We start from the raw sequence: 26,527 nt of genomic DNA on the forward strand, positions 1-26,527 counted from the left end.
GGCAATGGGTTTTGTCCACCTGATGGGTGGTGATGACCATGTGGTGAGACAATAAGCAGGAAACAGGAATGGTGATTTCTCCTGAGCAGGAAGGCAGGGGAGAGAACCACAAACAGGCAGTCCCTCTGCTTTTATGGATCTTGGGAAGAGGGAGTGGACTAACCACCATCACCTGGTAGTGTTCAGACCCACCCCTGGGGAGGGGTCAGGACCACCTGGGGTCAGGTTCAAGACCACTCCCCCAGGTGGGTTAACCCTGTACATGTGCTGTCTCTAAAAACCTGCAACTTAATGTCTGACTTTTTGTACTGTTGAAGTGAAGTTAAATACAGTCAAATAGCATCAGCATTTTGAGTCAGTGGTAGCAGGATTTAATTAGTGCTTCACAAATGCTTAGAAAGCAACAAGTCTCTCTCAGTTCCCCTATCTGTGGCTTTTCTGTCCTTACTGGAAAACTTCTAGATCCTCCCAAAGAGTAGAGAAGATTTAACACAGTGGCAGCTGAGCTGAAACCAAACTCAGTGTCTGCTTTCAGCATGACTTTGTCTTGTGTTTTCCCCTCTGTTGTGATTAAAAAGGATGACATTTTCTCCTTTAAATTAGTGAATTAAGAAAAATCCTAAGCCATCTCTTCAGAAGATAGGTCCATGCTAATTCTTCCTTTGGTTCTGTATGATCTTACTGTACAGAAGTCAGTAGAAAGCTTGAGACCATTTTTACTCAAATTGAGTTCATTTGAAGCCATGAGATAGAACCAGATTAATTTAATAACAGTTGACCTTTGGGCTCCACGATAAAGGCAAGGAAGTGCTACAGCTGTATCCTGTAGATGTCCTGTCTTTGGACACCCACATTAAAGCTGTGATTGAAGCCTCTGACTGTGTTAGTTGTTAACTTGCCTGGTGATGCCTGGCTTTTTTTATTTTCCTTTTCATTTCCTTCTGCTTTCTGCTTTGTTAGTTCTCATGCAAAGGAGATGGAGAATAAACAGTTCTGGAAGGTCTTATACGAACATTTGGAGAAGGCTGCTACTTATGCAGGTAAGTCAAGAGAGCCAATGGCATCCTGGCCTGGATCAGGAGCAGTGTGGCCAGCAGCACAAGGGAGGTTATTCTGCCCCTGTACTCAGCACTGCTCAGGCCACACCTTGAGTGCTGTGTCCAGTTCTGGGCTCCTCAATTCAAGAGAGATGTTGAGGTGCTGGAATGTGTCCAGAGAAGGGTGATGAAGCTGTGAGGGGCCTGGAGCACAGCCCTATGAGGAGAGGCTGAGGGAGCTGGGGGTGTGCAGCCTGCAGAAGAGGAGGCTCAGGGCAGACCTCATTGCTGTCCGCAGCTCCCTGAAGGGAGGCTGTAGCCAGGTGGGGTTGGGCTCTGCTGCCAGGCAAGCAGCAACAGAACAAGGGGATACAGTCTCAAGTTGTGCCAGGGGAGGTCTAGGCTGGATGTTAGGAGGAAGTTGTTGTCAGAGAGAGTGATTGGCATTGGAATGGGCTGCCCAGGGAGGTGGTGGAGTCACCATCCCTGGAGGTGTTCAAGAAAAGCCTGGATGAGGCACTTAGTGCCATGGTCTGGTTGACTGGCTAGGGCTGGGTGCTAGGTTGGCCTGGATGATCTTGGAGGTCTCTTCCAACCTGGTTGATTCTATGATTCTTAGTCATGGCTCCTACATGTTATGCCAGTAACCCAGCCAATTGTGAGTGGCATGGCTGTATTTTTATGTTCTCCAAATTTACATGTTCAGTTTTGGGATCCCCAGGAGGGACAGGGATCTACTTGAAAGAGTCCAGGGAAGGGCTACAAAGATGATGAAGGGGCTGGAGCACTGGCCTATGAGTAGAGGTTGAGGGACCTGGGGCTTTTTGGTCTGACAAAGATGATGGCTTAGGGGGCATCTAATCAATGTTTAGAGGTATCTGAGGGCTGGAGATCAAGAGGGAAGGGGGAAAGCTCTTCTCATTTGCACCCTGTGATGGGACAAGGGGCAGTAGATATAAGCTACAGCACAGGAAGTTTCACCTCAACATGAGGAAGAGCTTCTTTACTGTAAAGGTCACAGACTACTGGAACAGGCTCTCCAGAAAGGTTGTGGAGTCTCCTTCTCTAGAGACTTTCAAGACCCGTCTGGGTGCCTTCCTGTGCAACCTGAGCTAAATTCTCTGGTCCTGCTCTGGCAGGAGACTTGGACTTTATGATCTATGAAAGTGCCTTCCAACCCCTAACATCCTGTGATGTGATGTGGGAATTGAGAACCAGAGTTCTTGACTACCAGTGTCATGTTGAGAGCAGGAATATTGTCTCCTGTCTTAAACACCAAGAAGGATTTTAAAAGGCACCTGCATTACAGAAGGGAGTTGCAGGCTGTGGGAAGCCTCACAGCACTTTCATCCCTGCTTTAGGACTGGCTTTTCCCAGCTCGATCAGAAGCAGTGACAAAGCTGTTAGAGTGGAGCTGACCATAGCTTCAGTGGAATTCCTGCAGACTGTCTTTCTTGGCTGTGTTCCTGAGGTTCACCCATGGGCATATGGAATCTAATTTCATAACAGAGCTGTGAGCACACAGACATTTGTGGACTTCGCTGGTATTTGAGAGAACTGAGCTTAATTGGGATGTCTGAGTGCCATAGGGTGCCCTACAGTACTCCTAAGGAGTGCAGGTCTTTCACATCAGTGTTCAGTACAGCTGCTTAAGCAGGTATCACAGTATCACCAAGGTTGGAAGAGACCTCATAGATCATCAAGTCCAACCCTTTAGCACAGAGCTCAAGGCTAGACCATGGCACCAAGTGCCACGTCCAGTCCTGCCTTGAACAGCTCCAGGGACGGCGACTCCACCACCTCCCCGGGCAGCCCATTCCAGTGTCCAATGACTCTCTCAGTGAAGAACTTTCTCCTCACCTCCAGCCTAAATCTCCCCTGGCGCAGCCTGAGGCTGTGTCCTCTCGTTCTGGTGCTGGCCACCTGAGAGAAGAGAGCAACCTCCTCCTGGCCACAACCTCCCCTCAGGTAGTTGTAGACAGCAATAAGGTTACCCCTGAGCCTCCTCTTCTCCAGGCTAACCAATCCCAGCTCCCTCAGCCTCTCCTGTCACCAAAAGTACTCCTTCTGTAACGAGGGGCTGATCCTCTGCTACTGGTCATTTTGAAGTAACCCAAAGGGTTTTTCTTTGTTCTGTAGAAATGGAGCTGCAAAATGAACTAGATGAACAGGAGGAAAGCACTGCTGAAATAGAAAGCAAGAAGATGCCAGAAGGAGGAGTGGGAGCTGTCTTCCTGGAGCAGCTGAGCATCAGAACAGATTGCAGCGAGCGGCTGGACCACACAAACTTCCGTTTTCTGCTGTGGAAGGCACTGGCTAAGTTTCCAGACAGAGTGGAGCCTAGGTCAAGAGAACTTTCCCCACTTCTTTTGAGATTTATTAGGTAAATAAGATTCTTTTTTCACTTGAGAGAACACATTGCTTTCACTTGTGTTGCTGAGCTTTAAGACTGTGGCTATCCTATTATAGGCTTTGTTTCCTGAATGCATGGCTGATGAGATGTCTGTTCCAGTGAAGACAGACTTCTGATTGAAACGTGGGTTATGCTAGAAACACCCCACAGTAAGCAGGCTGAAATGAAATGGCAGGACATTCCTGCTGCTCAGTCTCTTGGTTACTGACTTGCCACTGTCACAGCCTCATTAGGGAGTGATTCCAGTGGAAATAAAGTTGCTTATTTTAAAAATGAAAATACATTGTGGGTTGGAATCACAGAAGACTAAAATATTTTCCCTTATCATAGGGAAAATTCTGGTTTTGTTGAGGCTGATTCAATTACCTGCCCCTGGAGGAAGAGCAGTGGTGTGCTTGCACGCGTGCACATAGTCTGGTGTATGCAGGGTTGTTGTGATCTGCTAGCAGGGGAAGATTTCTGATACTCCCTTCCTGTGATTAAAAAATCTATGTTTTGTTTGTCTTCCTGGAAGAATTGAGGAAGTGAGGAGAGGCTGAGGGAGCTGGGGTGGTTTGACCTGGAGAAGAGGAGGCTCAGGGGTGACCTCACTGCTGTCTGTGGCACTTGGTGCCATGGTCTAGCCTTGAGAATTATGGTAAAGTGTTGGACTTGATGATCTATGAGGTCTCTTCCAACCTTGTTGATACTGTGTGATACCTGAAGGGAGGCTGTAGCCAGGTTGGGGTTGGTTTTTTCTCCCGGGCAACCAGCAACGGAACAAGGGCACACAGTCTCGAGCTGTGCTGGGGGAAGTATGGGCTGGCTGTTAGGAGCAAGTTGTTGGCAGAGAGAGTGATTGGCATTGGAATGGGCTGCCCAGGGAGGTGGTGGAGTCACCGTCCCTGGAGGTGTTCAAGAAGGGACTGGATGGAGCACTTATTGCCATGGTCTGGTTGATTGGCTAGGGCTGGGTGGGTACTAGGTTGGATTGGATGATCTTGGAGGTCTCTTCCAACATGGTTGATTCTATGATCCTTTAGTAGGTTCTTTTCCTCACTTCTTCTCAACACTGCCATACTCACTGTTCACCTGCCCACTTGAGCATGCACAACCCTGATGCCTCTTCTTCACCTGGCACCTCCAGTGTTCTTGGTCACTGCCTTGTATCTGCAAAGCAGCATATGAAATCCACCTTGAAGTTTGAAGCCATGTAGTGTCCCCAGACACAGTGCCACTAATAACAAGAATGGTGAATTGTGGAGGTTTTTTCTGTTGGTTTTGCCCTGAAACCTTGGTAAAGGCCATGCTGCTTAATTTCCTTCCTTTTTGCCTCTTCTTAAACACAGAAATGAGTACTACCCAGCAGATTCACTAGTGGCTCCATCTCAGGATCTCAGAAAGAAAACTCATGGTACAGTCGTAGCAAAAGAAGTACCTGGTGAAGGGGTGAATGATGTTGCTATGGAAGAGGAGGAGGAGGAAGAAGAAAAGGAAGAAGAAAAGGAAGAAGGAGAACCAATCACTCTAGGACTACCAAAAAGGAAAACAAGAAGAGCTGCTGCTAAGTAAGTATTTTTGGTTTTCCCTTGCTAGTGTTTTGACAGAAAGGCAGATTCAGCAGCTCAGGTTGAGATAAAAGCTGTGCTTTTATACGCAATTACTTCGTCTTATTTTGCTTGCACTTAATTTTTCAGTGGATTATAAGCACTTCAGAGGCAGAAACCTGCCTGCACAGTAGTAAATATCCAAGGGTGCTGATCAGGCTTTGTCAGTATCTCGCCATCTGCTGCCAGACTATGGTTTGTGTTACTTAAACTCACAGTTAAGTGAATGTCTGAAGGCATTCTGAAGGGTTTGCAGGCTGTTGTGCCTGCGTTCCCCTGACCTAAGCTAAACGTCTGCCTGCTGAGAAAGGCTGAGGGAGCTGAAGCTCTTTACCTTGGAGAAGAGGAGACTGAGGGGTGACCTCGTGATGATAAAGATGTGAAGGGTGAGTGGCAGGAAGATAGAGCCAGGCTCTGCTCAGTGATGTCCAATGATAGGACAATTCAGGAGAGATGTTGAGGTACTGGAATGTGTCCAGAGAGGGGCAATGAAGCTGGTGAGGGGCCTGGAGCACAGCCCTGTGAGGAGAGGCTGAGGGAGCTGGGGGTGTGCAACCTGGAGAAGAGGAGGCTCAGGGCAGAGCTCATTGCTCAGAAATACAACTACCTGAAGGGAGGCTGTAGCCAGGTGGGGTTGGTCTCTTCTCCCAGACAACCAGCAACAGAACAAGGGGATGCAGTCTCAAGTTGTGCCAGGGGAGGTATAGTCTGGATGTTAGGAGGAAGTTCTTGCCAGAGAGAAGTGCATGCAGCCAGAGCCAGAGAAAGCAACTGTGTTAGCTGTGTTTATGTTCTTTTTTTAATCTATCTTAGCAAGCCTATGAGTGCAGTAGACTTCACCATTGTTTCCTCTCCACAGCCTATAGTCTAATTCCTCTCACTAAAATGTCCCAGCTAGGCTCAAACTAGCACATTTTGTATGGATTTCTCTAATCACAGAATCATAGAATCAGTAAGGTTTGGAAGGGACCACAAGGATCATTTAGTTCCACCCCTCATGCCATGGGCAGGGACACCCTACCCTAGAGCAGGCTGGCCACAGCCTCAGCCAGCCTGGCCTTAAACACCTCCAGGGATGGGGCCTCAACCACCTCCCTGGGCAACCCATTCCAGCCTCTCACTACTCTCCTGCTCAACAACTTCCTCCTCACATCCAGCCTGAACCTCCCCACCTCCAGCTTTGCTCCATTCCCCCTGGTCCCGTCACTCTCTGATATCCTGAATAGTCCTTTCCCAGCTTTTTTGTAGCCCCCTTCAGATCCTGGAAGGCCACAAGGAGGTCACCTGGGAGCCTTCTCTTCTCCAGACTGCACAGCCCCAACTCTTTCAGTCTGTCCTCATAGCAGAGCTGTTGCAGCCCGCTGAGCATCTTCCTGGCCCTTCTCTGGACACTCTCCAGCATCTCCACATCCCTCTTGTAATGAGGGCTCCAGAACTGGATGCAGTACTCCAGGTGGGGTCTCAGCAGAGCAGAGTAGAGGGGGAGAATCACCTCCCTGGCCCTGCTGGCCACACTTCTCCTGCTGTAGCCCAGACTCTGGTTGGTCCTCTGGGCTGCAAGTGCACACTGCTGGCTCAATCAGAATCTTTTTACTCTGGTGACCTCTGTCAAATGTCCATTACAAATCATAGAAACAACCAGGTTGGAAGAGACCTCCGAGATCATCCAGTCCAACCCATCCCCCAGCCCTATCCAGTCAACCAGACCATGGCACTAACATCACAAACATTTGTATTTTTCCACCTTTTTTATTCTCCAAAGAATGACCCTTGTAATGACAGAGAATGTCATGTTGGGCCGTGATGAGTGTCTGATAGGTGACTCAAATGGTCATTTAATCCCTTGTGTCTTAACAGTGTTTCATTTTCCAAGCTTCTGGCTTGTAGCTGTGCATTAGCAGCAGTTAAAGCACAGTGCCATTCCAAGATTTTTTGTTAGTAATTTTTCTTTTCCAACCTCCCCACGTACTCAGGTGGAAACATTGTTCTTGGAAGCAATAACAAAGTCATAAAAGATTTACCAGAGATGTTAATGAGTTCTGGAGTGACCTCCTTTTGTCGTCGTCCTTGACAGTTCATGCAGTCAGGTCTGTGCCCATGGTAGCAGAGCCCTCACTGGGCTACAACCTGCAGCCTCTGAAGTCTAGTTGAGGCCTGTGAGGATCCATGCCTGCCTCAAGCTCAGGGTGGAGTTGCTGGAAGTTATCATACTCATCCTTTGAATAGAATAGAGTAGAATAGAATAGAATAGAATAGAATAGAATAGAATAGAATAGAATAGAATAGAATAGAATAGAATAGAATAGAATAGAATAGACCAGGTTGGAAGAGACCTCCAAGATCATGCAGTCCAACCTAGCACCCAGCCCTATCCAGTCAACCAGACCATGGCACTAAGTGCCTCATCCAGGCTTTGCTTCAACACCTCCAGGGATGGTGACTCCACCACCTCCCTGGGCAGCCCATTCCAATGCCAATCACTCTCTCTGCCAACAACTTCCTCCTAAAGACAGGGCCCAGCCATGGAGGAGGGTGGCCCAGGTGAGCATCTGGAGAGTTCAGTCAGGAGACACATCAAGCATGGTAGAGGAGATACCACACATTTCTTGTCCTGTTCACCTCTCTCCCCTCTCACAAAGGAGGTGGGGCAGTTATGGAGTGACACAGCTGAGAAATCTCTGCCTTCAGCCCACCATAGTCTGTGGCTAAATGCAAGCCTTCACATCAGTGGGAGCTAAATGGGCACAAGTTAAGGTCAAGTGAATAAATGAAGGGCTCAAATCACCTGTTTGGTGTTCCAGACTGGGCTGACAGAGAGAACTAAGCTGCATCTTAACTGCTGCAGTTTGTGATTGAATCATCTCTTTACAGTTTGTCCAGGAGGTGCTTTCCTACTTAATTAGTTGAACTTGGTGGATTTACAAGTATCTTTTACTAACAGGGTGGCAACACAGTACTTTAATATTTTATAGACAACATAGGTGTGATGGTTTGGGTGTTCCCTGCCCCCCCATGCTTTAGAAATCACCCAGACTAGACTCAGCCAGCTCTGGAAATATGAATGAAGCTTGTATTTACAGCTGGCACAATATACAAGCAGATATTTACAGTCTATACAGTTATAGACAGAAATATAGCCAGGTGGGGGGTGGCCTCTTCTCCCAGGCAACCAGCAATAGAACAAGGGGACACAGTCTCAAGTTGTGCCAGGGTAGGTATAGGCTGGATGTTAGGATGAAGTTGTTGGCAGAGAGAATGATTGGCATTGGAATGGGCTGCCCAGGGAGGTGGTGGAGTCACTGTCCCTGGAGGTGTTGAAGCAAAGCCTGGATGAGGCACTTAGTGCCATGGTCTGGTTGACTGGCTAGGGCTGGGTGCTAGGTTGGACTGGATGATCTTGGAGGTCTCTTCCAACCTGGTTGATTCTAATATTCTATACAAGGTAAAAGGTAATACAGAAACACAGCTCCCCTCCCAGAAACCTGAGTCCCCAGGAGGGGCTCTCAACCACCCCTTCCCCTCTCAACCTTACCCCAGTCCCAAGGAAGAATGGAGGTTCAGCCAGAGGTTAAGAAGCAAAGTGGGTTAGCCCAAAATTGAGAGTGATGTTAGAGAGATGTAGCTCAGCCAGTAGCCCCAGCCAGAGTGAAAGTGAGAATGTTATCTAATGTTTTTATTTCTTGTTCCTATACTTCTCAGCAAGCCTGTGAGTGAAGTAGACTTTGTTTTCTTTCACAGCTTGTAATCCAGTTCTTCTCACCAAAACATTCTAGCCTGCTTCAAACTAGCACAACAGGTTAGATAGGAAGGTAATTACAGACAGAGATGCATGTATGTGTGTGTGTCTCTTTATTTTTGTAACCCCTCCCTGCTCCTTTTCTCAGCAAAAGCTAAGCCCCATCCAGTGCTGTTGAATCACAGTATCACAGTATCATCAGGGTTGGAAGAGACCTCACAGATCATCAAGTCCAACCCTTTAGCACAGAGCTCAGAGCTAGACCATGGCACCAAGTGCCACGTCCAATCTTGCCTTGAACAGCTCCAGGGACGGCGACTCCACCACCTCCCCAGGCAGCCCATTCCAGTGTCCAATGACTCTCTCAGGGAAGAACTTTCTCCTCACCTCCAGCCTAAATTTCCCCTGGCGCAGCCTGAGGCTGTGTCCTCTTGTTCTGGTGCTGGCCACCTGAGAGAAGAGAGCAACCTCCTCCTGGCCACAACCACTCTTGAGGTAGTTGTAGACAGCAATAAGGTCACCCCTGAGCCTCCTCTTCTCCAGGCTAACCAATCCCAGCTCCCTCAGCCTCTCCTTGTAGGGCTGTGCTCAAGGCCTCTCCCCAGCCTCGTCGCCCTTCTCTGGACATGCTCAAGCATCTCAATGTCCCTCCTAAACTGGGGGGCCCAGAACTGAACACAGTACTCAAGGTGTGGTCTAACCAGTGCAGAGTACAGGGGCAGAATGACCTCCCTGCTCCTGCTGGCCACACCATTCCTGATGCAGGCCAGGATGCCACTGGCTCTCTTGGCCACCTGGGCACACTGCTGGCTCATGTTCAGGTGGGTATTGATCAGCACCCCCAGATCCCTCTCTGTCTGGCTGCTCTCCAGCCACTCTGACCCCAGCCTGTATCTGTGCATGGGGTTGTTGTGGCCAAAGTGCAGCACCCTGCACTTGGAGCTATTGAATGCCATCCCCTTGGCCTCTGCCCATCTGTCCAGGTGGTCAAGGTCCCACTGCAGAGCCCTTCTGCCTTCCAACTCAGTCACATCTGCCCCCAGCTTGGTGTCATCTGCAAACTTGCTGATGACTGACTCGATGCCCTCATCCAGAGGCCTTAGTGACATCTGAAAGATGCTCCTTAGGGGAGGGAACAGGATGCCTCTTGCTGTGTCTCTGAAACAAAGGCTGATAGACCGGAGATTCTCTCGTGTCGTTGGCTCTTTCTCTTTCCTGTTAAATGGTTTTAGTAAAAGTTCCCAGTTTGTTTATGACAATGCAGGCTTGTTTCTCCTGGTCATTTTAAAAAGGAAACTGTTTTGCTTTGGTTTGTTTTGCAGGCAACTCATAGCCCATTTACAAGTTTTCTCTAAGTTCTCCAACCCCCGCGCGTTGTACCTGGAGCCGAAGCTGAACGCGTTATATACCCAGGTGATGCTCTCTGCTGGCTTGCAGCACTGCTGCTAAGAAATGAACTCTTTCTTCTTTCAATGCAGTGTCTGAGACTACAGAAACCTGTTGTTTTCTGAACCAGGCCATGATAGCTGAAAAAGGAGCTGTCCTTGAAAAGGCAGCGAAGCAGGCTGTAAGGTCTCCCCAGAGCCTTCTGTTCTCCAGGCTGAGCATAAAATCATAGAATCAAGCAGGTTGGAAGAGAGCTCCAAGTTCATCCAGTCTAACCTAACTCAGCCCCCACTCTCAGCCTGTCCCCATAGGGGAGATGCTTCAGCCCTCTGTTCTTCCCCTGTACTCAGCACTGCTCAGGCCACACCTTGAGTGCTGTGTCCAGTTCTGAGCTCCTCAATTCAAGAGAGATGTTGAGGTGCTGGAATGTGTCCAGAGAAGGGCAATGAAGCTGGTGAAAAGCCTGGAACATAAACCCTATGAGGAGAGGCTGAGGGAGCTGAGGTTGTTTAGCCTGGAGAAGAGGAGTCTCAGGGGTGACCTCATTGCTGTCTACGATTACCTGAAGGGGCATTGTAGCCAGGTGGGGGGTGGCCTCTTCTCCCAGGCAACCAGCAACAGAACAAGGGGACACAGTCTCAAGTTGTGCCAGGGTAGGTATAGGCTGGATGTTAGGAGGAAGTTCTTCACAGAGAGAGTGATTGGCATTGGAATGGGCTGCCCAGGGAGGTGGTGGAGGCACCTGGAGGTGTTGAAGCAAAGCCTGGATGAGGCACTTAGTGCCATGGTCTGGTTGACTGGCTAGGGCTGGGTGCTAGGTTGGACTGCATGATCTTGGAGGTCTCTTCCAACCTGCTTGATTCTGTGATCTTTGTGGCCCTCCTCTGGACCTGCTCTTGATGCCCTTCTTATAGTGGGGGCACCAGAACCAGACTGTTGTGTGTCCACTTCTTGGCTTTATACTGGCAAGGCATAATTTCTCTGGGAAGTTAGTCCAAACCTACTTGACCTTGGAGCCTTTGGGTTGTTTCACTATTTTAAGCAAGCACTTCTGCCTTTTAGCTAGGGATTAATTTTCTCTCCTTTGTCATTTGCAGTTACTGTCCCATCAAGACCAGAATGTACAGAGAATAGCTCTTGACTGCATAATGACATACAAGCACCCTCACCTACTGCCATACAGGTAAAAGCTTTTATATCCTTTTAGCTGTGGCAAATGAACCTGCTGTCATATCAGAAGCCTTGTTCGGGGTCAGTTGCCTTGAAGAGAGCCTTTCCTGTATCTGTTGAAGATAGATATATGAATTTTATTTTTAGCCAGCTATATATTCCCTATCTAAACCAGGAAATAAAGTCTGGAGGATGCTAAGAGTATCTTTTGTGTTTATGGGAAAAAGGCAACATTTCCATTCCATCCCAGAATACCCTGTGCTTGGTGATTGCTTTGTTTTCAAAGAGGTGATTTATAAGCACTCAGGGGAAGTGACAGCATAAAGCTGCAGTTTGTGGTTGAATTATCTCTTTGTAATTTATCCAGGAGGTGCTTTCCTACACATTAGTTGAACTTGGAGGGGGGGTTAAGAGAACTTTAATATTTTATATACAGCATAGGTTAGATAGGAAAGTAATTACAGACAGAGGTGCATGTGTGTGTGTGTGTCTTTATTTCTGTAACCTCTGCCTCCTCTCATAATATGTACTGCTCTCAGGGAGAACTTGCAAAGGCTGCTGGAGGACAAGAGTTTTAAAGAAGAAATAGTCCACTTCAGTATTTCTGAGGAGACTGCAGTAGTGAAAGCAGAGCATCGACCAGATCTCATTCCTGTGCTTATGAGGTGTGTGGGTTTGAAAGTCTCAAGTCAAAGTACCAGTGAGCAGAGATGTCGTGTTGCTGCTTCTCACTTTAAAGAGTTGAGATAAACCAGTGGTTAAATGCATAGTTTGATGGCTTTGATGTTCCCTATGGATTCTTTATTAGCACATTTCTCTTGTGAACACACATCTTACAAAACATCCTTTTGGTAAGCACTGTTTTGCTAAGACTTAAAGGGAACATTTCAGTTCACTGAGCATTGCCATTTATTAAGATACAGTGATGCAAATTACTGCACAGGTAACTTTTATACCTACAGCCACCAGCAAAGCTTCTGTTGTAGCAGCAGAAACTGATCTTTCACTGGGTGTTTCTGGGCAACTGCAGCGGGACCTTGACCGCCTGGACAGATGGGCAGAGGCCAAGGGGATGGGGTTCAATAGCTCCAAGTGCAGGGTGCTGCACTTTGGCCACAACAACCCCATGCAGAGATACAGGCTGGGGTCAGAGTGGCTGGAGAGCAGCCAGACAGAGAGGCATCTGGGGGTGCTGATTGATACCCACCTGAACATGAGCCAGCAGTGTGCCCAGGTGGCCAAGAGAGCCAGTGGCATCCTGCATCAGGAATGGTGTGGTCAGCAGGAGCAGGGAGGTCATTCTGCCCCTGTACTCTGCACTGGTTAGACCACACCTTGAGTACTGTGTTCAGTTCTGGGCCCCCCAGTTTAGGAGGGACATTGAGATGCTTGAGCGTGTCCAGAGAAGGGCGACGAGGCTGGGGAGAGGCCTTGAGCACAGCCCTACGAGGAGAGGCTGAGGGAGCTGAGATTGGTTAGCCTGGAGAAGAGGAGGCTCAGGGGAGACCTTATTGCTGTCTACAACTACCTGAAGGGTGGTTGTGGCCAGGGGGAGGTTGCTCTCTTCTCTCAGGTGGCCAGCACCAGAACAAGAGGACACAGCCTCAGGCTGTGCCAGGGGAAATTTAGGCTGGAGGTGAGGAGAAAGTTCTTCACTGAGAGAGTCACTGGACACTGGAATGGGCTGCCCGGGGAGGTGGTGGAGTCATCGTCCCTGGGGCTGTTCAAGGCAGGATTGGACGTGGCACTTGGTGCCATGGTCTAGCCTTGAGCTCTGTGCTAAAGGGTTGGACTTGATGATCTGTGAGGTCTCTTCCAACCTTGGTGATACTGTGATACTAAAGGATGTTTTTAAATGGAGTTTCTCCTGCAGAATAAGAAACAGATGGTTTACTGAAAGCTAACACAACCTCTTTTTGGCTCTTGAAGAATTCTCTATGGCAGAATGAGGAACAAAACAGGGAACAAAACCCAGGGCAAGTCTTCAGCGAGCACTCGCATGTCAATCGTTCTGCGGTTCCTGGCCGGCTCATTGCCAGAAGAGATCAGGATGTTCTTGGATCTGCTCTTTGAAGCTGTGAAGCAGTTCAGTAATGGTAGGTACAGGCAGTTGAATCTGGAGGTGTGGTGATCCTGACCTGTAGAGATCATAAAATCATGTGGGAAGATGAGTAGGCTTAGTGCTGTTACATGCTTCAGAGGTCTCTAGCAGTGCCTTGGAACAATGAAAGGATGAAAGGAAACTTTTGATAAGGACTGAGATTCCCTCAAGCTTTTTTCTTACAAAGCATGATTGCTCTGTTTTACAGGTCCAAGGTCAGAAAAACTCTGCCAGTGAGCAGGCCAGGAATAAGCAGTTACTGGCAGTGTAGGCTGGCCTGCCTATGATGGCAATAAACAGAGGCTGTGAAGTGTTCTCTGATGCTGTAGCAGTGGGATATGGCTGACAGGCACAGAGAGCTGTCCTCTCAGCAAACCTGTGTTTTAGGGCCAGGTTTCACCACTTGTCATTGAAAATTCATTTTGGTGGTGGATATCTTCATGATGCTTCTCTAGATTAATCACTGTTCCTTTGGCTATTACAGGACCTTGCCAGAGTGCAGTGCTTCAAAGTATGTCAGAGCTGGATTTAGCTAAAGTCCTGCCTCTTGGACGTCAGCATAGCCTCTTCAATGGTCTTGAAGTCGTGTTGAAAAACATGGGACATTTGATCCATCAGTACCTGCCTGAAATTCTGCAGATTCTGCTCTGCATGACAGCTGTGGTATCCTGCATCCTCCAGCAAAGAGAGAAGGTACAAACAAACATGTAAATTAGATTCCTTTCCTTCTTCCCCTGCTTAGCTTGCACATGTGCACACTCCCTCACTGGTTCAGGTGCAGAGAAGTTTAGTGGCAGCATGAAGTAAAGCTTAACAATTAAATGTCAAAATGTTGATTTAGGGGTCTGCAGTATCTATCTCATGAGGAAAGGCTGAGAGAGGTGGAGATGTTTAGCTTGAAGGAGAGCTGGCTGAGGGTAGATCTTATTAATGCTTACAAATAGCTAAGGGGTGGGTGTCAGGAAGATGAGGCCAGACACTTCTCAGTGGTCTCCAGTGACAGGGCATGAAGTAAAGGACATAAATTTGAACATAGGAAGTTCCATGAGAGGGAATTTCTTTACTGTGAGGGTGGCAGAGCACTGGAACAGGTTGCCCAGAGAGGGTCTCTGGACCCTTTGAAGACCTTCCTGAATGTGTTTCTGTGTGATCTGCTTTAGGTGGTCCTGCTCTGGCAAGCAGGGGATTGGAATTGATAGTCTGTGATTCTGTTTTCAGAGGTCCCTCCCAACCCCTACCATTCTGTGATTCCATTAAAATAGAGGCCAGTGATATTTGTCTGAAAGTGCTGCAGGCCTCAGGCACTGCAGGCAGTTTTTTTGTCTGAGTTGCTGAAAAGAGAGTTGGAGGTGATCTCTGTGCTTTGCCACCTGCCAGCACTGTGGAGAGATGGGCATGAAGGAGAGCTAAATGTTTTTTCAGTAAGAATATAAAAAGATCATATGGCTGGAAGTTGAAATTGGCCCTAAAGATGCAGTTTCTTGGCTGCAAGAATAAAGCATTTGATAGAGGCAAGGAAAGGATTTAAATTTTCTTGCCTGGGAACTTTAGAGCAAACTTTCTCTTTAGGTTTTGTTGCAGTGCTAGACCCTAGAGGAACTCAGCATTGTAGATCATCACAGTGATTATCTGCAATGGTTGACTGCTGTCATGAGACACAGAGAGACTGTGGCTACCAGCCATGCTTTAGCATGCTCAGCATGAAGCATGTTCAGCTCAGTATCTGTAGTCATGCTAATCCAGTGTTACAATTTGGGTCTCAGCCAGGTATCTGCAGAGCACTGGAAGTGTTTTTTCCCTTGCTGTGCAGTGGCTGTATGTGCAGAAAGGGTCGAGTGAGGAAAACATTCTGTTAAAGATTGGCTGCAATTAAAGAGGGGTTGTGTTGGCTTACTGCTGCCCTGTGTCCAGGAGCAGTGCAGAGCTGCCAGAGCTCAAACCCAGCTGGCTCAGGGGGGCTGTTGCCAGCTGTTTGGAAGCTATGACATTGAGCCAGACTTTTCTGTCTTTCTGAAACCAGTGCCTTTGCCAGGCTTCAATCCAAACAGGAAAAGGAAAGCTCAAGTCAGGTCCAGTGCAGAGCCGATCATGCATTTGGTGTGAAACAAGCAAACTGCACAGTCATCAGCAACATTGCAGGGCCTGTTCATGTGTTAGGTGTGGAACAAGCAAACTGCAGTCATCATCAGCACTGCAGTGCCTGTTCATGTGTTAGGTGTGGAACAAGCAAACTGCAGTCATCATCAGCACTGCAGTGCCTGTTCATGTGTTAGGTGTGGAACAAGCAAACTGCACAGTCATCAGCAACATTGTAGTGCCTGTTCATGTGTTAGGTGTGGAACAAGCAAACTGCAGTCATCATCAGCACTGCAGTGCCTGTTCATGTGTTAGGTGTGGAACAAGCAAACTGCAGTCATCATCAGCACTGCAGTGCCTGTTCATGTGTTAGGTGTGGAACAAGCAAACTGCAGTCATCATCAGCACTGCAGTGCCTGTTCATGTGTTAGGTGTGGAACAAGCAAACTGCAGTCATCATCAGCACTGCAGTGCCTGTTCATGTGTTGGGTGTGAAACAAGCAAACTGCAGTCATCATCAGCACTGCAGTGCCTGTCCATGTGTTAGGTGTGGAACAAGCAAACTGCAGTCATCATCAGCACTGCAGTGCCTGTTCATGTGTTAGGTGTGGAACAAGCAAACTGCAGTCATCATCAGCACTGCAGTGCTGAAAGGAATTAGGAGATGACAGACTGGGCAAGTGGTATGTTGGAAGCAATTATGTGATGATAGACTGAGCAAGTGGTGTTAGGTAATGAAAGTTTAGCCACCCTGCATGTGTGTTTTGGCCAAGACCCACCTGTGAGCATTTGAGGTTAGAAGTTGCCTTGAAAGTAATCCATCAAAGGAAGCAAGCCCTTGCAGTCAGGCGACATCCAAGGTTGCCTACCTGCCTGAAGGCTGCACAGAACCTTGTAACTATTTATGAAGGGTATGAGTAAATTGTAGGACAGCAGCATCCCACACTCAGGCACTTGCAATCCATTACTTCCATGTTTTAAACAGGGAAAGGGGTTTTAAAAGCTGCTTCATTCATTGCTGGGCTGGGTTTACTAGGGTAATCCTGTCATGGTTGTGTTACATGGCAACTGACTGTCATTTCTCTGAACTTAATTTAGCACTTCATTAGCCCAGGAAATGTTAAAAGTTTATGGAAGAGTGTGAGAAATGTGTTTATCTTGGCTAATGGTTAGAAGACATTCTTGAAGTTTGAAAGTAATTTATTGCAGGTTGATACTGCCTGGAGAGTTAAACACCAACTTTGGCCGTTTAAAGCCAAGTTATTAGTTTACCATTTCCTACTGGTTGTGTTCAGTATTGAGTTTCCTTATTCTCTTAGGTGGTTGAACAGTGGGAGACCCAAAATTATTTCTGTTGAGGGTCAACAGTAGCAGTAGCAGCCTGGTTTTTTCTTTCTTTGGCCCTTCAAGAAGCTCCCTGGCTGATTGGAAGCTGATTGCACACCATCGGTTCACATTCAGCACAGCTTGGGAATCACAGAATGGTAGGGATTGGAAGGGACCTCAAAAGATCCTCTAGTCCAACCCCTGTGACACAGCAGGATCACCTAGAGCAGGTCACACAGAAGTGCATTCAGGCACGTTTTTAATGTCTCCAGAGAAGGAGACTCCACAACCTCTCCTGGCAGCCTGTTCCAGTGCTCTCTCACCCTCACTCCTGGGCATGAACACAGCGATCCTTTTCCACTATCTTCTCTTTGTTTTGGGTGCAGAGGGAGTGTAGGAAAGTGGTGCATGATAGACAGTGGTGTCTTCAGAAGTCCACAGGTACAAAACACTTGTATTTCAGCGAGGCTTTGACACCAAAGCTGCTTTGAAAACAGAGATACAAGTGTTTATTCTGTGTGGTGGATCACAGTACATGATAAAGACTGAGGTACCCAAAACATAGTTGCAGTCTTGGACAGCAGCCTTTAATTGCTCTGACATGTCTCTGTTGTAACTGAGACTGAAGTTCAGTACCTCTTCACTGTGAAGCTACCTCATCTTTTGGTGCTGGGAGCTGCATTGCACAATGTGGAAATAATGCAGGTTACTCAGGTCAAGACTCTCCTCAGGGAGAAGAGTCAGGAAGCAGCGGTGCATGAATAACTTCGTGACGAGTTGTGTGGCAGATTTCCTTACCTGTTTTCCCCAGAATGACTGTGGAACAGAATAGCTAAATGAGTACAGACAGCATCCTCCTGTAACCACATGGAATATTTTGCCCTGTGCTGTTGTAGGAGGTGATTCACATTCTTACCCCTCTATTCCTCCCCCTTCTCCACGTCCGTTGATTTCTTTTCATCCTAGCAGATCTCAGTGTGCAGAGTTGCAACTTTCAAGAGCTGATTTGAGCCCTTTCCCGTGTAGAACAGAATTATTTAGGAGTCAGGAAATACAACTCTGCTGGAGCATTTTGTCCACAAAGGGCAGAAGCTACTTTAGACCTCTCAGGGTGGATTTGCACTTTTGGTCAACTGACTCAGTGTAGAAACAGGCACCTCTTAGAAAAACTGAGGTCAGCTGTGAGAGGTGGATTGTTCCTGTGATCAGGTTACAGGAGAAAACAGAGCAACGTTGTGATAGTTCCAGCAAAGGTTTGCACCTGTGGTCAGTGAATTGCTGTATTTAATTTCAGATCAAATAGTTACTTGTTGTTCTGCAAAGTCTTACCCTTGGTCTTTGCTTTGCAGGTCCAACCTAGGTTGATTAATCCACTGAAAAATTTGAGACGTCTTGGACTCAAGCTTGTGGTGGAGTTTTTTACTGATTATGAGACCTACAGCTTTAGTGTGGAAGAGATTGATGCAGTTTTCCATGCAGTGGTATGGCCTCAGGTAAGGATTTCTTATTCTTGCAAGCAGCTTTGCATCTACCACGAGGAGAGGCTGAGGGAGCTGGGATTGGTTAGCCTGGAGAAGAGGAAAATCAGGGGAGACCTTATTGCTGTCTGCAACTACCTGAGGGGAGGTTGTGGCCAGGAGAATGTTGCTCTCTTCCCTCAGGTGGCCAGCACCAGAACGAGAGGACACAGCCTCAAGCTATGCCAGGGGAAATTTAGGCTGGAGGTGAGGAGAAAGTTCTTCCCTGAGAGAGTCATTGGACACTGGAATGGGCTGCCTGGGGAGGTGGTGGAGTCATCGTCCCTGGGGCTGTTCAAGGCAGGATTGGACGTGGCACTTGGTGCCATGGTCTAGCCTTGAGCTCTGTGCTAAAGGGTTGGACTTGATGATCTGTGAGGTCTCTTCCAACCTTGGTGATACTGTGATACCACACACAGAACTTCAATTGCACTGGAGTCTGTCGTGACAGCTACATCCATCACAGGATTGGATGTGACCTCAGGCAGATGTTGGCATCCTGTGTGTTTTTGCAAGGCCAGTTTCATCCTGGAATAATCAAGTCACAGGCTAAAGTACAAATTAAGTCATCTGAATAAAATGGATGCCATTTCTTTGTTCTTTAACCAGAAAGGTAGAATTGTTCCCTGAATGCTTCAGGGAAGGAAAATAACAGTGGTCACTTCCAGGTGCACTTGGTTACTTTTTTGTGTGACTGTTCCTGTGCCTGGGGTAGGGGATTGCTGCCACAGGAAAGGAAGGACTCAGCAGGGTGTGTCAGTGGGCTGTGTGCTTCTGTGATAGAGGCTTCTTCAGGGGAATTCAGGTCATCTGAGTTAGGAAAATGCAGTGTTACAACCATAGAATGGATTGGAAGGGACATTAAAGATCATCTAGTTCCAAGCCCCCACCATGGGCAGGGACACCTGCTAGCCCAGGCTGCTCAAGGCCTCAATCCAGGCTGGCCTTGGGCACCTCCAGGGAGGGAGCACCCACAGCCTCCCCTGGGCATCTTGTTCCACTGTCTCACCATATTCACTGTAAAGAATTTCTTCTTAACCTCCAATTTAAATCTGCCCTCGTCAAGCTTCAATCTATTCCCTATCCTCCTTAAGCCTGGAGAAGAGAAGGTTTCAAAGAGACCTTATAGTGGCCTTCCAGTATCTAGAGGGGGCCTACAGGAAGGCTGGGGAGGGACTATATACAAGGTCTGCTAATGACAGGATGAGGGGTAATGGGTTTAAACTGGCAGAGGGGAGATTCAAACTAGATATTAGGAAGAAGTTCTTTCTAGTGAGGGTGATGAGACACTGGCACAGGTTGCCCAGGGAGGTTGTGGCTGCCCCTTCTTGGAGGTGTTCAAAGCCAGGTTGGCTGAGGCCTTGAGCAACCTGTTCTAAGTGGGAGGTGTCCCTGCCTACGATGGGGGGTTGGAACTGGATGATCTTTGAGGTCCCTTCTGACCTAAACCATTCTGTGATTCTATTACTACAAACCCTAATAGAATCATAGAATCAAGGAGGTTGGAAGAGACCTTGAAGATCATCCAGGCCAACCCATCCCCCAGCCCCATCCAGTCAACCAGACCATGGCACTAAGTGCCTCCTCCAGGCCTTTCTTCAACACCTCCAGGGATGGTGACTCCACCACCTCCCTGTGCAGCCCATTCCAATGCCAATCACTCTCTCTGGGAAGAACTTTCTCCTAACATCCAGCTTATACTTTCCCCAGCACAGCTTGAGACTGTGTCTCCTTGTTCTATTGCTGGCTGCCTGGGAGAAGAGGCCACCCCCCACCTGGCTACCATGTCCCTTCAGGCAGCACCTTCCCCCAAAGCATAGATAAAGTAGTCCCATGCACTGTATGTACCTCTGTATTTCACTGGACAGTGCAACAGAGAGTTGTATGCTGCAGGTCTGTCCATGGAGTCTTTCCAAGTCCAGGGTGCCACATGTGCCAAGCAGTGAGCAGTTATTGCTGTCCCAGAGAAGTTGAAACATTTTGTTTCAGGCATTAAGTCAGCAAAATACTTAATATTTTTGGGGACTTTTGTGTTTGGAAACACTGAGTAAATCTGGACAAGCTGTAAAATTGTTGGTAAATAGCATTCCTGGTGTCCTTCTGGGTGTGGGGAGGACAGTGAGTTTGGGGTCTTGGATGGTAGATGATCCAGAAGCTCCCTCTAGAGGGAATTCTCTACCAGGGAACTCCATGGAGATTTGGGTTTGGCAAAGGAATCCTTGACTTCTGTGCTTTCTTTTGTTAAGGTAATGGAGTTGAGGTGTGTAAAAAACTCGTAGAGAGTGCAAATTGTTTTAAGCCTGTTGGCTTAAACTTGGAACTGGAGTTTGGTGCTCATCAGACCTCAGAAGTTTGCTGCAGAGGCTCAGTGTTGTTATTAACCTGCACAGCAGCATTCCTGCAGGATTGGACTAACACTTAACTCTTGATTGTGCAGCATTCAGAAGAGCTGTTTTATGCAGAGCAGTAACATTGCATAGAAAGCCTTTAGAGGAAAGAGAAGCTTTCTAGGACCTCATCTGTGGCGTTCAGATCTGCCTTCTCCTCTGTTATGCTCAGGACTTGAGCTCATACTGAGCTAGCTCAAAACCCACATGCACCACCCTAGCTGTTGAGCCCAAATTCCCTGGAGCCTTACCTGCTTATGTGCTTTCTAATGGTGCCCTGCTGACAGTCCAGCTGTGGCCAGGGTGGAAACCCAGCTGTGTGACTGCCATGCAGCCTGGCAGAGGAAGCCAGACCTGTGCAGTGGGGCCTTATTGCTTCTGTCCAGTCATGCAGCTGCTGTGTGGGACTACACCTGAGCAGCTCTTAGGTAGCATCGTTCTGGATGCAGAACCCTGTTGGAAGATGCCATGCCTGGGATGTGGTGCATTGCTCAGGCCTCTCCCTGAGAAGAGAGGGTGTTTTTTAGGCAGTGAGAGCATGGAGACCTGAAGCAGATGTTAGAATGGAAGGCTCTGTGGCCAGGCCATAGAAAGTGTGGGAGGAGTGAGTCCTGGGTGTTGCGCCGCAGATCTCCTAGGTATGCCCAGGAGAGGTTGCTAGGTCTTTGCAGCAAATATGAGGCTGCATAGAGAGCCACTTTCAAGAGGAGGACAAAACTGGTAGCTGGCTAGTGTATAAATAGGAGTAAGAGCTAAGGGTGACTTGGCAGATACTGAGGAAGCTGGAAAAAATGATGACAAGGTGACTAAAAAAGGTAAACTATGGATTGTAGTGAAGTCTTTATTAGAGGTGAGGTTTCTAAGTGGCTTTACCTGCTTGTGTTGCATTGGTATTTGATGCTTGTGTGTTTCCTTTAGGTCTGCAGATTAGCTTCAGAGAGTCAATATTCTCCAACGTTCCTGCTCAAACTCATTCACAGCTGGAGTAAAAATCCCAGGTAAGTGTTCTCCTCACAAAAAAACAGAATTATTTTCCCTGAGTATACAAAACTCAGAGTAAAAAGAAGATGCTAATAGGTTATGAATGATTATGTCAGAACCCCTATTTTCTTTTTGCAGTCTAGATGCAATGGAGAAGCTTTCCAGTTTATGCACTTCATTCTAGTGGGCTGCTTTTTTCCAGGTATTAACAGCTAAGCAGATGTGTAGCCAAAACCCAGATGATGGGAGAGGAGGAGAGCTGATTTCTTAGAATACATCTTGACCAATGATTTCTGAGTCTTGGGAAGTCAGTTTAACAATATATCATTTTCAGTCCTGCTTTTTGATTCCCTGTTTCTTTCTGGTTTATGAAATTATGTGGGCAAGTTCAGCACAGAATCAGTGACTGAGATTCTGATACTGTTCATCTTTGTGGGATGATTTGGGTTAGAAGGGACAATAAAGATCATCTAGTTCCAACCCCCCTGCTATGGTCAGGAACACCTTCTGCAAGACCAGATTAAAGAATCAGCTTAGATTCTATGTCCAAATCTATGTTCAGGGCACCAAATACTCTCTTGAATCATAGAATCAACCAGGTTGGAAGAGACCTCCAAGATCATCCAGGCCAACCTATCCCTCAGCCCTATCCAGTCAACCAGACCATGGCACTAAGTGCCTTATCCAGGCTTTGCTTCAACACCTCCAGGGACAGTGACTCCACCACCTCCCTGGGCAGCCCATTCCAATGCCAATCACTCTCTCTGCCAACAACTTCCTCCTAACATCCAGCCTAGACTTCCCCTGGCACAACTTGAGACTGTGTCCCCTTGTTCTGTTGCTGCTTGCCTGGGAGAAGAGACCAACCCCACCTGGCTACAGCCTCCCTTCAGGTAGTTGTAGACAGCAATGAGCTCTGCCCTGAACCTCTTCTTCTCCAGGCTGCACACCCCCAGCTCCCTCAGCCTCTCCTCATAGGGTTTGTGTTCCAGGTTACTCAAGGTCTCATCCAGCCTGGCCTTGAACACCTCCAGGGAGAGAGCATCCTTGACCTCCTGGACAACCTGTTCCAGTGTCTCACCACCCTCACTGCCAAGAATTTCTTTCCAACATCCAGTGTAAAAGAGGGTTTTTTGATGCAAATGGCTCAGCTGCCTCTCAGCTGTCTTTAGAGTGGTCTTTGCCTCTTTGTTTTGCTGGAATATCCAGTACCTGATTTCACACCTCATTTGTAGCCATTGATATAGAACTTGGATACAAACTTCTGTAAAAAATGGAATTGGATCATTAGGTTAGGAGCAGACTAACAGAAGACTTAGACACACATATGTGGAGAAATCATAGAATCATAGAATCAACCAGGTTGGAAGAGACCTCCAAGATCATCCAGTCCAACCTAGCACCCAGCCCTAACCAATCAACTAGACCATGGCACTAAGTGCCTCATCCAGGCTTTGCTTGAAGACCCCCAGGGACGGTGCCTCCACCACCTCCCTGGGCAGCCCATTCCAATGGGAAATCACTCTCTCTGTGAAGACCTTCTTCCTAATATCCAGCCTATACCTACCCTGGCACAACTTGAGACTATGTCCCCTTGTTTAAATGGATTTAAATTATGCTGTCTCAAAGCAGGAAAAGGATCTTGATGACCCTGCAACCTCCATTCACTCTGTTTTTCATGTCACTGTCATTCTGTGGGGTTTGTGGAAGGTTTTTTTATGCTGTTTCCTCGTTTGAAATACAAGACAGTCCTCATCTTTTTGTGTAAAAGGAATTCTGGAGTTCTAAAGTTCTGAACTTAAATTTTCAACCAACCTTTTTTTTGTTTCTGTAATCTTCCTCTCAGGTATTTTCCCTTGCTGGCCAAGCAGAAGCCAGATCATCCTGAGTATGATATACTGAGCAATGTGTTTGCTGTGCTGTCAGCCAAGAACCTGTCTGAAGCTACATCCAGCCTTGTGATGGACATAGCTGATAGCCTTCTCAACAGCCCAGATTTTGAACCCACGGAGCAGGTTTGCAGCCTGAGCGTGACTGGCTGTGTTGTCCCTGGAGACATAACAGAAGGTATGCCTGTGTCCAATTCTTGAGCAATCTGGTGGGTGCTTTGGGTAGAGATGATAGGTTATGATGAGATTGCCTCTGCACTGGCTAACAGCACCAGAAAAGGAAACCTCCCTGTGGAGATGGAAGTGTCAGTGTACAGATTCCTCTTGGCACGCTCAAGAGCTGCCAAGTCCTGCGTGTCTAATGACTGATGAGATTCACATTTGAGTGTCAGAGTCCTCAGCATAGAGAAATTCCTTATGAAGAAGGAATGTTTGTGTTGTTGACCTGTTTTTTTGTTTCTGTGAGGCTTTGACCAATGTGACAACTTCTAGAACTCATTGCTGACTTGGCTCTGAGCCCAACATCAAGAGTGGATGAGGCACTTAGTGCCATGGTCTAGTTGACTGGCTAGGGCTGGGTGCTAGGTTGGCCTGGATGATCTTGGAGGTCTCTTCCAACCTGGATGGTTCTATGATTGTATGGAATAAGTTTTACAGAAAGGTCTACTCCCCATATGCATGTGGTCATGTATTATGTGATGTTTAGTCTGTGCTCCCTGACAAGAAAGAGTAACCACTGAGTCCTGTGGTCTTTGAGTAGTAGTAGATGGGAAGGGTGGTGTGATGTGCTTGATGCTGTGGAGCCATCCTTCACCTCTGATGTTCAAAGGCAGTGGAAAGGAGACCACTTCCCACTGGGCCCTTGTTTGGGCACCTCTGAGATTTACACAAGAGCTCAGTGGTAGAATAAAGAAAACTCCATCTATAAATAGAAGCTCCTGCCATTTTAGGTGACAGCTGCTACCTTTGAGGAACATCCTTGGTACCTTTTTGATAAGCCCACACTTAAGTGGGGCTGTTACCAAAATCTGGGGAGAGCATTCACTGGTGTGTGTGCTTTGACTGGTCCTAGCTCAGACATGTTAGTCTCAGCAAGTGGTGCCTGTGTGTTCCCAGCATCCAGCTGCTCTGCACATTCATAACTCCCATTTGATTATTTTTTTCTTCCTTCCACTGATGAAACCTCCTCTACCTGTGTTTCCCATTTTTTGTGAGGCTGGATCTCCCTCCTGTGGCTTGCAGCACAGAGCTGGGTGTTCCTAACTGTTGTATCCCTTACAGAGACCCTCAGCCTAGGTTGCCTCTTGGTTCTGCCTCATGTTCCTGCCATACTTCAGTACTTCAGCAAAACAATGTTAAACGTGGAGAAGGTGAAAAAGAAGAAGTACAGAGCTCAAGTCAGCAAAGAGCTGAGTATACTTTCCAAGTAAGTATTTCTTTAGAGCTTAAAAGTTGGAAGGAGAGAGGAAGAAAGAGGCTTTTTGTGATAGGTTCCAAATTAAAACCCTTTATGTCTCCAACTAAATTCAGAACAGCTGAAAATACCTGCACCTGTCACTGACTTTGCAAGCTGCTGGGGTCTGAAATGAAGAGTCTTCAGAAATTGATTCTAGCTCTTTCTGTTGCTGGTGCTCAAAACCAGTGTCTCTTAGGGTTAGGAATAAACACAGAAATGCCTGCAGTCTGTGATGGTTTGGGAGTTACCTGCCCCCACCACTCTTAGAAAATCACCCAGCCAAGACTAAGTCAGCTGGAAGTTAAGGAATGAAGCTTTATATTTACAGCTTAGCACAAGATACAAGCAGGTATTTACAATATTTGCAGCTATGTACAGAAATAGACAACTTAAAGGTGATACAGAAACACAGTACCCCTCCCAGACATCAGAGTCCCCAGGAGGAGCTCCCAACCACCCTTCCACCTTCTTTCTACACCCCTACCTTATCCTAGAGTATGCCTTATGGTCAAGGTGAGCTGTGAGGGATCAGCAAGGTGAGTTAGAAGCAGAATTAGTTAGGTTACACAGCAAAGGCCCAGGGAGAAAAGCACAGACACTGACTCCAACAGAGACAGACTCTCACACTGTCTTATCTATGTTTGTGTCTTTGTTTTTATACATGTCAGAAAGCCTATGAGTGAAGTAGACATCACCATTGTTTCCTTTTCACAGCCTATAATCTAGTTTTTCTCACTAAAACATTCCAATTAGCCTCCAACTAGCACCAGTCACATGGAACTGAATACTTGGACTTGTGACTTTGATGGGTATGCTCAGTTAGCCTGGGTCGACTGGCAAAGCTCTTTGATGTGGCACTGCTGAGTTCTGCCTCTGTACTGTTGATTGGATCGCTAGAAAGCAGTAAACTCCCTTGTCTTCTTGTCCAGGATCAGCAAATTTATCCAAGAAAAGAGTCAGAACTCAGTGCTTGTGAGCCTTCTCCTGCCTTTCCTTTATCAGAGTAACATGGAGCAGGTAGGTAGAAGTTTCTTTCCCACCCTCTTAAACATATGTTTTTTCTTTCAGTAACATGTACTTGTTCAAGATGCAAATTGCATTGATTATATAGGTCAGTTCTCAACACCAGCCTGAAGCCAAATGGTCCTGTCTTTGTAGCATGGAACACTGTGCCATCATGTCTTGATGTGTGCTTTGCAAGGATGCCAGTGCTCAGGCTGACTCTCTTCCCTCTTCTCCTGGGGCAGGTCTGCAGACATGCAATCTTTTCCTCCTTTACCAATGCAGACAGTCCACCATGTTCTTTGCAGTGTTTGAAATAAATGCTCTGTGGATTTTATGCTCCCTAAATGTAAATCCAGAGTACCTGGAAAGCAATATGTGTAGTTGAGTAACCTATGTGGTGGGCAGTGCTACGTTAGCCTGCTGCAGGATGAAAGACAAACATACAGTATCATTAGCATGCT

The 26,527-nt window shown here is 47.3% G+C and overlaps 1 protein-coding gene across 1 annotated transcript in view; it reads left to right on the forward strand.

Moving 5' to 3' along the window:
* Nucleotides 1-26,527, forward strand: part of UTP20 (UTP20 small subunit processome component) — an 88,388-nt gene that overhangs the window by 26,663 nt on the left and 35,198 nt on the right. Inside the window, exons 20-32 of the mRNA XM_064155017.1 lie at nucleotides 961-1,040; nucleotides 3,177-3,420; nucleotides 4,779-4,997; nucleotides 10,095-10,185; nucleotides 11,256-11,341; nucleotides 11,868-11,993; nucleotides 13,258-13,424; nucleotides 13,914-14,122; nucleotides 18,181-18,324; nucleotides 21,654-21,733; nucleotides 23,563-23,783; nucleotides 24,887-25,031; nucleotides 25,991-26,078. Coding sequence (XP_064011087.1) covers nucleotides 961-1,040; nucleotides 3,177-3,420; nucleotides 4,779-4,997; nucleotides 10,095-10,185; nucleotides 11,256-11,341; nucleotides 11,868-11,993; nucleotides 13,258-13,424; nucleotides 13,914-14,122; nucleotides 18,181-18,324; nucleotides 21,654-21,733; nucleotides 23,563-23,783; nucleotides 24,887-25,031; nucleotides 25,991-26,078 — 1,900 coding nt within the window. The remainder of the gene's footprint in view (nucleotides 1-960; nucleotides 1,041-3,176; nucleotides 3,421-4,778; nucleotides 4,998-10,094; nucleotides 10,186-11,255; nucleotides 11,342-11,867; nucleotides 11,994-13,257; nucleotides 13,425-13,913; nucleotides 14,123-18,180; nucleotides 18,325-21,653; nucleotides 21,734-23,562; nucleotides 23,784-24,886; nucleotides 25,032-25,990; nucleotides 26,079-26,527) is intronic.

Source organism: Pogoniulus pusillus, chromosome 15, assembly GCF_015220805.1.
Source record: "Pogoniulus pusillus isolate bPogPus1 chromosome 15, bPogPus1.pri, whole genome shotgun sequence".
Lineage (NCBI taxonomy): Eukaryota > Metazoa > Chordata > Aves > Piciformes > Lybiidae > Pogoniulus > Pogoniulus pusillus.